Raw genomic sequence first — 14,398 nt, forward strand, 5'->3', positions numbered from 1 at the left:
GCTCTACACTCCGTACATTCACATTTCAGGCCTCTGAAATGATAAAAGCATAAACTTTATAGTTCTTCCCCGCTTTCTGTTCTAGGCTGGCTTTGAGAATCCGGTTGTCACCTTACATATTGTAAACTTGAATGGGCCTCTTCACCACGTGGAAATGACTCCCCCTGATGATCAAAGAATGAGGTACAGTACAATGGACAAGTGCTCACTTCATAGAGAATATGTGTCTTTTTCATTCATATTCGGGCTTACATCAAAGTACTGGGGAGGGAGCAGAGCATGTTATTCAAGGACATCAATAATACTGTGTAACCTAAGCCTCCTAGATACTAAAGACTGGATTGGTTTTATTGCTCCGATGGAGCAGGAAGAATCATGATTGTCTATTTACATATGCACATATATTTGTTTTATGCTTTGTGCACTTGGTAGATTAAACCTGTTTAACCCTTCAGTCGCCAGCAGGCCAACATTATATTCACTTTCTAACGGCAATTATCTAATGCAGTGAGCCGGCATACACTCAGCAAACAGTGACTGTGGCTGAATCTGCAGGCTGAAGCTGACTACCACCTTGTGGCGATATGTGGGCTCTGCATATGTACTGCATACAACTATCCATCTCTAGTTAGGTATTCCCATAGGAAAAATTACGTATTGTGCAATGCTGGATCCGAAGGCCTTGCAAATATAAAAGTGTTAGTTTAACATTGAATTAGTCCATTTAGTCCATGTGACAGAAGCGTCATTTTTGAAGAACATTTTGAATTTGTAGAAGTTAAAACTGCACACTGTAATGTCATACTCAGGGCCGGCTCAAGGTTTTTACGGGCCCATGGGCAACAGAGACTCAGCAGGCCCCTCATCCATCCACTATGCACCCATCATCCGCATACTATGCTCATCACTTGAGACACCACTAACATACACAAACACACATTATTGACACAGACACTGACTGACTGACTGACTGACACTAACTGACTGACACCGACACTGACTGGCTGACTGATACTGACTGACACAGACACTGACAGACTGACACACTCAGACACTGACACGCAGCACTGGCAGCTCAGCCTTCTCACTTTTCTTCTGTCGGGCTGCTCTCCACACTGTAAGCAAAAAAGAAGAAGAGGGTGGGGGGGAAAGGCGCTTCCTAGTGCAATATTGTGTAAATTGCTTAAACAGCAGTGCAAAGAACAATTCCCAATGCACTCACCTTGTTGTGTTGTGCAAAAGATAGGCACAACACTATCTAGGGCTTAAATCCAGTATCGCAGCTCGGCACAAGATCATCCACACAGTGTGTGGAGCACATACACAAACAGGAAAGGAGTCCCTCAAGGACTTAGGGATCCAACAGTGATCTAAAGTGCAAAGCGCAGATAAAAACTAGGATCGGGTAGTCAGTGGTAAATTGCCGCGAAAGCGGTTACCAAATTAATAACTCCCAATCAGACTAGTCATAAAAGCAAATAATTTATTAATAATAGCAGCGACGCGTTTCGGCACCAGCATATATAGGTGCCTTTCTCAAGCCTAACAACAACCTTAGATCTCACATCATTTATACGTGCATAGTACTACAAGTCGCAGCACGGCACTTCCGGTTTCCCGGGCCGCCGCAGGTGTATATTCACAGTCATGGGATACAGTTAATCGCATAAATACTAAACAGTCTACTTATATATATTACAGACAAAACACCGATCTTATACTTACAGTCCCATGGCACTCCGTCTATGTTCCCTTCGCCGGAACTAATTGTAACTGCGGCGGAAATGACATGGAACGTAGTGAGTCCACAAACACAGCCTACGTAAACAGCGTAACTCTATGTAAACAGATCAAATACATTAAGTGCAATGACACTTGCGAACCGCTAGATGGAGAGCTTCGTCCTAAACCACACTTAGCCGCACCAGTGTCGCCAAATGTGGATAGACGTTCAAGGAAATACATCAGTGGCACAAATGTGCATAATAATATTATTAATATTAATCATCCTCCACTGTATGGCACTAAATATTTATAATCAATCAATAAAAAACTTAATAATTCATTAATTCGGCATCATTTAAATATGTTCTATAAGTTCATTCAGGCCATCAGGATGTAATGATTGGATTCTATATATCCAATACGTCTCACGTTTGTTTAGTACTGCTATTCTGTTATGTGTGCCTATTGGAATTTGTTCAATTGGAGTAATTGAAATTTTATCAAAATCTCTATTGTGTGCACAAGTAAGATGACGCGACAGACTATGTTTTAAGAACCCTTTCGATGTGTTATGTCTATGTGAATTTATCCTCTTGTGGAGGGGTTGAATGGTGCGGCCAATATATTGTAACCCGCACTCACAAGTAAGTAGATAGACTACAAAGGGGCAGGAGCAGTCAAGGTGTTGTTTGGTGTAATTTTTGAAGAACATTTTGAATTTGTAGAAGTTACAACTGCACACTGTAATGTCATACTCGGGGCGGCTCCAGGTTTTTACGGGCCCATGGGCAACAGAGACTCAGCAGGCCCCTCATCCATCCACTATGCACCCATCATCCGCATACTATGCTCATCACTTGAGACACCACTAACATACACAAACACACATTATTGACACAGACACTGACTGACTGACTGACTGACACTAACTGACTGACACCGACACTGACTGGCTGACTGATACTGACTGACACAGACACTGACAGACTGACACACTCAGACACTGACACGCAGCACTGGCAGCTCAGCCTTCTCACTTTTCCTCTGTCGGGCTGCTCTCCACACTGTAAGGTTGAGGACCTTCTGGTCATGTGATCAGGTCCTTCACCCTTGTCTCTCTCTGTGCAGGTCCTGCTCAATCTCCTGTGTCTTTTGATGTTCAGTCCACTCACCCTGCACTACAATGAGCTGGCTGAACATTAAAACACTGGGCCCCTCTCCCTCTCTGGGCCCTTAGAGACACTGATGGCCCCAGCTCTTGCCATGTTTTGACTCCGGCCATGGTCATACTATATCTTGCCATTTCTTTGTCATATATATGCCATGTCATATATAAGTATACAGAGAGTATCTCATCTCCATTTAGTTTCCATTAGTCCAGTGTGTCGGTCTCATGACTGTTTATATGCCCAACCTACGTTCCTTTTCTCCTCTCATTTTTTTTTTCATCCTGTCATCTTGTTATCATTTATTTATGAGCATTACATATTTACATATCCATATGCAATATATAGGACAATCATCCATCATGCTATAGCTGAGATTAAAATGACATCTATGATAGCTACATAGAGTCTAGTCAGCTGTCTGAAAGGGTGCAGAAAATCAGAATAACCTTCAACAGGGGAAGAACAAAAAGAATGCAATAAAAAATCTGTATGCACCATGTAATCATGTAATGTCAATCAGCTGCTTCTAAGGCCAGCAGGATATTGTCATGCATTTAAACCGGCATGGACTCTGGGGATAGGGAAGTAATATTACCGCTTTAATACGGCATTATCTGGAGTATCCTGTGCTGTTATGGGCCCCTATTTATAGAAAGGTTGTCGTGTAACTGGAAAAGGTAGAAAGGCGGCAAATAAACTAATAAGGGGCATGGAGCATCTTAATTATGAGGGAAGATTAAAAGAATTTAACTTACATTTGATTTGAATAGAGAGGAGCCAACTTTGAGCAGGTTCGGGTTAGTCTGAACCTAAACTCTTGGAATTTGATTAACGGTGGCTAAAGAAGTTGGATGTAGCCCTAAGGCTGCCTGGAAAACATGGATACAGACATAGGCTATGTTCACACAACGTCAAAAATACAGAAAAGGTGGCCGATTTTGCTATTTAAAATAACGTCCGTTTTTGCTGCGATTTAACTGACTGCAATGGCAATGCATTGAAGTCAATGGAAAGACGGACGTCCATTGCACATAATTTATTGAATAACGGACGTTTTTACCGTAGACGCCAAAATAATGATCATGATCATTATTTTCGGACGTCTTTTGCAAACAGCGGACGTTTTTATTACTTGTTCACACACAGTTTTTCTTTTTCCACCCTTCTTTCTCGGTTTTTACTATTAAATTCAATGGACTTTTCCATTAAGCCGCACTCGAAGAGCAATTAGTAACAAAAACTAGAATAATGTACCAACAGACGTCATTGTACTGCAAGGGGAGGCCAGACAGCTAAATGACGTCCATCATGTTAGACTCAAACTAACGGACGTCATTTTAAACGAAGCTGACACAATATTGTGTAAACATAGCCATTAACTGCATACATGTTTTCCAGGACTCCCTAGGGCTGCATCCAACTTCTACCGCTAATCAAATGCAGAGAGTTCAGGCTCGAAGTTCTCTCCTGTCTAGTTTTGAAATGTGTAAGAAGAGATATGATCAATTTATAAAAAAAGTATATAAATGGCCCTTACAAAACATACAATGAAAAGATGTTCCAGGTAGAATCCCTTCAAAATACAAGACGACACTGCCTCAGCCTGGAGAAGAAAAGATTCAGTCTCCAGAGGCGACAAGACTTCTATATTATGAGAACTGTGAATCTGTGGAATAGTCACCTGTGGAGCCGTCACAGCAAAAACAGTGGAGGGCTTCACAACAGACAGAGACAAGTTCTTAAAGTAAATTAACATCAATGCGTATGCAGAAATAAAAAAATTACCTCCTCTCTCTTATATCCATATACCTTCCCTTCACCTATCTTCTCCCCTCATTGGTGGAACTTAATGGTGATTTTTTTTTCAAACTTTTTTTTTTACATTTAACATTTTTAACTCTACTATGTAAATAAGGCACAAACTAATAATACAATAATAATAATAATAATAATAATAATAATAATAATAATAATAATAATAATAATAGCAATATGTATACATGTAATGGGATATAATTACTTCAGCAAGTTAGGAAATAGAGGATATCTTGTGGATCAGTTAAGCTGACCAATGGAACCCTGCTGATCCTGAGAACACTGGTGAATTGTGCCCCCAGATGATGAAAGTTAGATGTCCTTGTGGCCACCATTCTGTTTCTATATTGATCTTTTGAAAAAACTGCTGATCAGAACAATGAAGTAGCCACCTTTCTTGCATCATTCTCCTTCATTGTGTCCATATGAAGTGCAGGGTTTGGTACTACAGCTCTTCCTAGTCATTCATACAATGTGCAGTGCCGGTGATGGCTGCTCCTATGGATGAACAACTGTTCCTTTCCCGGTCTCCTTATTTTGCTTAGGAGGAAGGCAAACCCAATCCCTCAGGTCTATTGTTCCAATATTTTCCCAGACTCCTGAATTGCACAATTGGCTTGCTAGGTGCCACATTTGAATACCAGTGGCTGAAGAAATTGAATATAGCCCTAATGAGTCCAAGAAAAAAACTGATAGACCCATAGCCTGTATCCATATTTTCCAGGACTCCCTAGGGCTGTATCCTGCTATCCAACTTCTTCAGCCACCAGTATTCAAATGCCTAAAGTGTAACTGTAATTTAATTTAATTTTTTTTTTTTTACAAATAGTACAAGTGATTTTAAGAAACTCTGTAATAAGTTTTATTAGGCAAAAAGGTTTCTTTCTGTACTCAAAAATCTGTTTCTCAGCCCCCTCCTCCTTGCCCTCATACTCCCTTCTTATCTGCTCATTATCAGGCAAAGTTGTCTTCATTACAGATGAGCAAAGTGAAGACGATTTACTGAGTCCCATTATAACCTAGGGAGGGGCCGGGGAGGATGAGTGAGCATGAAAAGCATACAAGTAGCCCAGCCATTTGGAAAACTGTCTTTGCACATAAAACACTGGATTCAAAGGTCAGAAAGGTCAGGGCTTATCTGGGTTCTTGGTGAGAGAAGATTGCAGGATGATGTTTTGTGCAGGGATGACTTTTCTCCTCTCTGTGCTCACTCATCCCCTCGACCCCTCCCCTCTCCATAGAGCTTAATGGACACAGAAATCCTACTTCTTCTGAAGTGAGGGAGGAGGTAGGAAAACAGCTTTTTGAGTACAGAAGAAAACTCTTTTGATAAAAACTGTACGTCCTCGTGCGGGTGGGGGCGCTCAGAGTGGGGCCGCGCGGCGACCATGCTCTGAAACTATTAGCGGGCACGGTCCGATCGCCGTGTCCGCTAATTAAGTCTTCAGATGCAGCTGTCAAAGTTGACAGCTGCATCTTAAGACTTCAGAGCAGCTCTTCCTTGGTGTCAAGTGGGGAGATCGCTCTCCCATGACGTTGTCCTGGAGGAGCGATCTCCGTGACTGGTGCCGGCCGGGGTCTGCGCCATAATGGCGCTGATCCCGGCTCGGCACTCGGTTGCTTCCGGTTGCAGCAGCCAGAAGCGAACGAGTGCCGATCTCATCGATCTATGCTGCATATCTATGCAGCATAGATCTGAATGAGAGATCAGTGTACTTATACAAGAAGTCCCCCAGGGGGCTTCTGGTATAAGTGTAAAATTTAAAAATAAAGCGTAATTATTAATAAAAAGCCCCCTCCCCTAATAAAAGTCAGAATCACCCCGCTTTTCCCATTTTATAAATAAAAATAAATAAATAAACATATTTAGTATCGCCGCGTGCGTAATCGCTCAAAATATTAATTTATCACATTCTTGATCTCGTACAGTAAATGGCGTAAGCGCCAAAAAATCCCAAAGTGCAAAATTGCACATTTTTGGTCGCATCAAATGCAGAAAAATTGTAATAAAAAGCGATCAAAAAGTCGCATACGCGCAATCAAGATACCGATAGAAAGAAAACATCATGGCGCAAAAAATGACACCTGACCCATAAATCCCCATAAATCAAAGGATAAAAGCGCTATAAGCCTGGGAATGGAGCGATTTTAAGGAACATATATCTGTTAACAATGGTTTGAATTTTTTACAAGCCATCAGATACAATACAAAGTTATACATGTTACTTATCGTTGTAATCGTAACAACTTGAGGAACATATATAATTTGTCAGGTTTTCCATAGGACACACGGCGTAAAAACGAAGCCCCCCCCCCAAAAGAAAAAGAATTGTGGTTTCTTTTTCAATTTCACTGCGCATATAATTTTTTTTTGTTTCGCAGCATATTTTCTACAAAAATTCAGCCTGTCATTGCAAAGTACAATTAGTGACGCAAAAAATAAGGGCTCATGTGGGTCTGTAGGTGTAAAAATGCAACTGCTATGGCCTTTTAGGCACAAGGAGGAAAAAACGAAAATGCAAAAACGAAAATTAGCCTGGTCCTGAAGGGGTTAACGATCAGACTCAAACATGCTCATGTTGCGCTTATCTCTAGTATTGGACTAATTGCCATAATTGGCCAAGGTCCTTTTGGGGTATATTGGTGGCCATGCTAGTTGTCCCAACATTCCCATATGTATACCTATTATTAAAAATTTTCTTAAATAATTCTTCATATTAGAGTTAAACCCATGCTCTCCACAAAGTTGAAGTCTTCTGCATTTCCTCACATAGCGCGGCTCCTTCTCTCTGCATATAATCAGTCACACAGTATTTTCACACTTTCTATATACAGAAACATGTCCTACATTATTTGTGAAGACTCTGCGTGACAAGACTTGTTACTGCAGATATCCTGAGCGTGGGGTCCTGTACCATGAAGTCATAAAATATATTTATTCCATTTGGCGTCATTTCAGTTTTGTTTATTCTCATTACCTTCAGGTTGTTTTTTTTTTATGCTGAAAGCAAACAGTAAATTACCCAATATATCTGTGAGATTATGCTGGAAACCAACCGCTGACCTATATTACATGTACCAGAGTTGTTTAATAAGTTATTTATTTTAATCTATTTTATGTATTTCTTTGGCTTCCAGGGAATCAGGGAATGTTTTTTTTTTCTGCACTGAAAAAAAAAAATTCTAATTTATGATAAGCAGTGCATTTCAATTACTAAATCAGTTCTTCGGGTCCACTTAATTCCTTCCATTCACACTCATTACAGTAAAATGCGGGTCAGCGGCGGTCTCATTCAATTGAAATGTACATATATTCATTAAGGCTTCACCACTTTTCCTCTCCTTCCTTTAAATGGAAAAGTAAAATTAATCAATTCAGACTGAAATCTTCAGAGGGCACCAAGTCTGACAGCTGAATTCTCCCGACAAGTTAAGTAAGGAAGCTTAGACTTTATTTTGCACTTGTAAAAGTGAAAATGTTCTCATCAAAATGCAGCCTCGACGTGAAGGGGCATTTATTTTACTCTTTATTTGGTTTAGTCAATTTTTTTTTTCATTATACTTTTGAATGTATTATTTTAAGTGGAGCCTGCTGGCAGAAAAATGTCAAAAAATCGCAAAAATACATTTGAAGTTATTAGCAAGCCGAACTTAGTTGACAAAACTTTTTACTCACTATAAAGGTTACATAGATCCTTTATGCTTCTTTGCAAGGCGTGTTATATGTTATAGGGTTATAGGCAAAAAAAAGTCAGTGCTCCCTCCCTTGATTGATTATGTTGTAGTGAGGAGCTCTTCATAGATTTAACTGCATATAGGGAAGGTATATAGGGTCAGTCTAAGCTGGTGCTGCCTTCTTTATGGGTCTTCATTGCATGTATTCCCATGACTATGTGTCACCAGAGAAATAGCTGCCAACTTTTCTCCACTTTAACCTACTTACTAATTTTATTACCACTTGCATAATCATATGTTTGCTTCTCAAGAACTCGGGTCCGGATATCAACTCTCTGCTATCCAGGATCCCAGAGTGTCTATCAGCTATATCTGCCTTCTTTTCCCACTTTCTAAAACTCAACATAGACAAAAAAAGAATGAATAATTTTTCCCCATTTGCAACACCCCCACCCCCCATCCCACAAGTCCGCTGTCATGGGGTCACCTTCAATTCTGCTCTGTCATCCAAACTGGACATTCAGCCCCTGACCAACTCCTGTTGCCTTCACTTCAACAACATTGCCCGAATCCACTCTTTTCCCAAGCTGAGTTTAGGCCAGCAAAGTTGAGTTGCTAGTACATGCTCTCATTATCTCCTGCTTGGACTACTGCAACATCCTCCTCTCTGACCTTTCCATCCCTTGCTCCCCTCCAGTCTATCCTCAACTCTGCTGCCTAAATAATCCACCTCTCCTCTTGCTGCAGAGGCCTCTCCCTCTCCACTTACCAATCCCTTCACTGGCTCCCCATTGCCCAACAAATTAATGTTAAAATGTCAACCATCTCATACAAGGCCATCCACAACCTGCCCCCCCCCCCCCCCCCCCCCCCACACACACACACACATCTCTGACTTGGTATCCCTCTACCATCCCTCACGCGACCTTTAATCCTCTCATGACCTCTATTTGTGCTCTCTCCTTGCCCACACTTCATACAACTGTTGCCTGAGCCACCCCCATAATCTGGCACTCACCATTCCGTCACATCCACCATCAAGATGTTCAAAAGCAACCTGAAAAAACACCTCAGTAATCAGCATCATTTGTATTATACATATCGCAAATTTCTCAGGGTTGAGCATGTTATAGGTCCTTAACAGAGTGGAGCAAACTTCGAGCCCACCCAGATTTGGTCCAGACTGAAACCCCTATTTGCAAATTCATTCGGTACCCTGAAGCTGTAGGTTGAATCTGCACCTACCTGCATTGCCCACTCCCTGCATGCACTCTGTATATTGCACTAGTAGTCCTAAAAGTTCTCTTTTACCTCCAGACAGGAAATAACCAAATGCCTGCATGTTAATGGACCATACAGCCAAACTGACATTACCTTCCCCAACATCACTTAGTACCCTGAAGTCGTAGGTGCGGTTGAACGGCCTTGCTAAACTGTTCGGGTTCAGCAACGTTCTCCAAACCCAAATGCTTCGCATTTGATTCTCGTCTAGGGCTGCTAGGAAAACATGGATACAGCACATGGCCAAGTTACACCTAGTATTTTGGTCAGTATTTCTGTCAGTATTTTTTGCGATATTTGTAACCAAAACCAGGTGTGGAATCAAGAGATGTGCACAGTTTCTGTATTTTCAACCCACTCCTGGTTTTGCTTGAAAAAATACTGACCAAAATACTTAGCAGAATACTATGGGGGGGGGGGGGGGGGAATTACAAAGACCGGCATACAAATAAACCAGTTTTATATTAGGTCCCGCTCCCTTTTCCCCATCTGGATACTGTAAGAGGCGCACACTTCTCAGTAAATCCGGCCGGCCGGGTGCCTGAATCTGAGCCCCAGCGTATAAAATCTACATCTGTTTCCAGCAGGAGTCACATGCGGAGCATTCAGGTTTGGAGAATGTTGCTGAAACCGAACACTTCGGGTAATCTGCTCAATACTAATCATGGGCTGAAGCTGCCCTTTTCTGTATTTCCCACTCTGTGCATGACCTCTGTATATACTACGAGAAGTATTTAAAGTCTCTTTTATCTGCAGAAGAAATAACAAAATGGTTGTAGGTTATTGGTTTGTACAGTAAAACTTACTAACTGATGCCCCTTACCTAATATCACTCAGTACCCTGAAGCTATTGGGTGAAATTGCATCTTCCTGCTTACCCCACTCCCTGCATGCACCCTGTACACAGTACTACTATTGGTAAAGTTCTTTGTACCTTCAGACAAAAAAAAATCAACATTTTTGTATGTTACTACCCTGTACAGGAAAAGTTATCAATCCGATGCCCGCTTCCACAACATCTCTCAGTACTCTGAAGCTATTGGGTGAAGCTGCATCTTCTTGCTTCCCTCGCTCCTTATAATACTAGAAGTGCTGCAAGCTATTTTTTACCTTTAGTTAATTCTTCCTATTAACCCAGAACATGTCCTGGCTGGGCCATCTGTTCATAAGTAGAGTTGATCGAACCTCGGGAAATCCTAGGTTCAATCGAACTCGAACATTCAAGAACCTGCCACATTTGATTGCTGAAGCCTTCCCGGTCCGTGGGGAAGGAGGAGAGTGCCCGGGGACCGTCTGGAGTTCCGGGAATCAGCCTATTACCTAGGGACCGGGAAGGCATCAGGAATTTCCCGAGGTTCGATCAACTCTAGTCATAAGCAGGCAACATGGCTACTAGGTTTGATGCAATCTAAGCAAGGATGTACATTGAATACCAGCCGACCCTATTTCACCAGCTTGGTATAAATTCAGGATTACAATAAAAGCTCTTATATTCCAAAAAATAATAAATAGAAATGATATACTGCCATCAAATATTCACAAGTCATATTATTGTATCCCCCTGTTAAACTGGATTACACAGCAGTGGCTATTATCCTTCTTTAAGGTAGAGGCATGTATTATCATTCTTACCGTACATCACACCAAACAGCAGAGCAATGTATCACACCAGACATTTACTTATGTTGATCCATAAACTTTGCAGCACTGGAGGACTCGCCTATTTCCATTAGCGGAGCAGCACATCCATCTTTTAATCAGAAATGTCAGTCTGTGTAGCAATATCTGGCTCAGCCTTGCACTTGAGTGGTACACCCAGTCCTGAATGATCAATCTGCACTGACTCAGAGTGCAGGCTTATTAAATAAAGCTAATCAGAGATCCTTGTAAGTACTCCTGTTATTTATCAGTGGTCAGTAGCCAAAGCTAGTGGAAGTTTTTGGGTATTTTCCAAAAATGCAATCACCATTATTCCTAACGGTGTAGGGTGACCCATATACAGTGATGTATAAAGAGCCGTATTGATTTCATGGAAGAAAAAAAAAACGTATGCTTTATTTTCCTGCATATAAGACTACTTTTTAACCCAGGAAAATCTTGCCGGGTGTTGTCTTACAGGGCGGGTGCTGAAAAACTTCGGAGCCGGACTGGAGAATATGTGGTCGCCACATACAGGAAGGGGGGGGGGAGGAGTTAAAAAATGGCTGCATTCCCACTGTATGTGGCAACCTATGAAGGGAAAAGCAAACTGCAGGCATCCAGGGTATGGAAAAAAAAAAGTAGAGTGGCACTGTGACCAGAAGAACACACCTCTATCCCCCATCTGGCCGCCCTTGTATCCTACCGGTGTTACTGTACCTCCTTCTCTGCCTCTCAGATCTCGCTGCTGTCTGATGATTTTTATACATTTTTATTTGGTGTGCGCTGGAAAGAGGGGGAGTCTTATACGGCCAGTGTATCCCAAACTCTTTAGGAAATGTCCACCCGAGGCGTACGCCAGGGAGAAGGTGCAGATTCGCCCCTTCTCCCTGACGTACACCTACCGTACAAGACGGGGAGGAGTTGTGGCCTCCACCCACGCCTTATTTATCATGATTTATGCCTGCGAGCATATCATGATGCAAAACTACACCTGCTGGAAGCAGGTGTAGATTTGGTAAGCCGGGCGCAGGATCGGGCGCCCAGCTGGGCGGATTCACTAAGAGGTGTGCGCCTCTTAGTAATTCCTGATGGGGGGAAAAGGGGGCGGGGCCTTATATAATCCCTCCCTATATTTTAACTGGAAAAGTCGGAGATGAGCACAACTTGAACACGAGTCCAGGCATTCAGCTGAAGATATTTGGATGGAGCCCTAGGAAGTCCGGGAAAATATGGATTTTTTTAATCTATTTTATTTATTTATTTATTTATCAGTATGATGTTGATGATATGACCACACTCATAACATACAATGTACCAATACATATGTGTAAACTGATTTATTAATAATGTGAAATTTTATATTGGAAATTAACAACTTGTCTCTCTTTCTTCTCATTGCAGAGAGTACTATATAACCATGGTGAAATGGGCAACCAATACCAAGGTGGCAGTCAACTGGCTAAACAGGGCTCAGAATATCTCCATCCTGACATTGTGTGATGCTATCACTGGAGTTTGCACTAAGGTATATAAACATTTTATCTATAAGGATCTAGCTTTCCTCGCTGGCAATCTAATAGAACAGACTGGATTCTGACATTCGAGTGATAGATGAAACAGACGCAGACTGTATTGCATAGACACAGTCCCTTTCCAAAATAACTGTGCTAGTAAGAGTAATGAATGTTCTTCAAATTACAAATTAGGGGCATGGGGCATCATTGATTTTTGCTGGAGTCCTGTCAATACAACCTAGTGCTGTACAACAACAGATGAGAAACACAAGAACAGAAAAAGTGGAGACAGTAAACAAAAGCCTGAAGAATACTAAAGAGATTTCCCACCTTAATGGTGGATGGAGTAGAAATACAGCATTAAAGGGGAACGCCAGAAAAAAAAGAATGTTTTTTAATCAACTGGTGTCAGAAAGTTATACAGATTTGTAAATTATTTATAATAAAAAATCCAAGTCTTCCAGTACTTATTGGCTGCTGTATGTGCTGCAGGAAGTTGTGTATTCTTTCCAGTCTGACACAGTGCTCTCTACTGCCACCTCTGTCCGTGTTAGGTACCGTCCAGAGCAATAGCAAATCCCCATAGAAAACCTCTCCTGCTCTTGTATAACAATGTACAGAAAACCTCTAGCCAGTTCCTGACAGAGGTGGCAGCAGAGAGAGAGAGAGCAGTGTCAGACTAAAAAGAATATGCCACTTCCTGCAGGACGTACAGCAGCTAATAAGTACTTAATGGCTTTAGATTTTTAAACAGAAGTAATTAACATATCTATATAACTTTTTTACCAGCGGATTTGACAATAATCTTTCTTTTTCAGTGTACCCCTTTAAGGGCAATATTTTTTTAACACTTTTTTTTCCCTCTATACTGACATGATGACATACTTAGAGTGTCTTATCCCATGTGTGCGAATAAAAATGACAACCCCATAATGTCTATAGAGATCTTTTTGTCAATCACATCAGCGATTTTTACGCTTTATATCTGAACCTGTCTGGTCCAGACGTGCAGTCTAATTGTTAAAATGTAATTCCACAACAGTATACGATAAGGCGAAGCAGTGTGAGACATGTCAAAATAACAAGAAGACCAATAACAATTCATTTATTTGGATGCCAGATCATCCACCGATATGAACAATCTCCATTTCATTCGCCATGAGCATTTTATTAAGTATCGCCCGGTAACAAATCAGATCGCTCAGGATAAGGAATTTTTCATAACAAAGTCTTTCCTTTCAACCTTATCACTTTTTTTAGGTTTTGCAACTAGATGATAACCACAATGTCACTGACCGATATGCAAGGAATTGTTGGTTGTGGTACTTTTCTATCGTAGCCAGCAATAACTTTTATCAGCAATGTGTGTTACTGTACAGTAGAATCCGACCAGATGGGTAAAATTTTACTCCTCGTATTGGGCGCTCATGACCCTGTCCTCACCTAAAGGAGAAGTTAGGGTTCTTAAAAAAAGGCAGGGGCACAGGGGAAAGTAACAAAGAGTATTAACTCACCTTTCCCCATGCCTCTTCCTCCCCAGATCACCGCTTTGGGACATCTGCCAGGTTCCAGGATCTC

The 14,398-nt window shown here is 41.4% G+C and overlaps 1 protein-coding gene across 3 annotated transcripts in view; it reads left to right on the forward strand.

Moving 5' to 3' along the window:
• The window catches only part of DPP6 (dipeptidyl peptidase like 6), a 1,116,244-nt gene that overhangs the window by 1,038,606 nt on the left and 63,240 nt on the right, over positions 1 to 14,398 (forward strand). For all 3 annotated transcript variants that reach the window (XM_069958878.1, XM_069958876.1, XM_069958877.1), the window contains 2 exons: positions 86 to 183; positions 12,708 to 12,831. In XM_069958878.1, the coding sequence (XP_069814979.1) occupies positions 86 to 183; positions 12,708 to 12,831 (222 nt within the window). The remainder of the gene's footprint in view (positions 1 to 85; positions 184 to 12,707; positions 12,832 to 14,398) is intronic.

This window comes from Dendropsophus ebraccatus, chromosome 2 (genome assembly GCF_027789765.1).
Source record: "Dendropsophus ebraccatus isolate aDenEbr1 chromosome 2, aDenEbr1.pat, whole genome shotgun sequence".
NCBI lineage: Eukaryota > Metazoa > Chordata > Amphibia > Anura > Hylidae > Dendropsophus > Dendropsophus ebraccatus.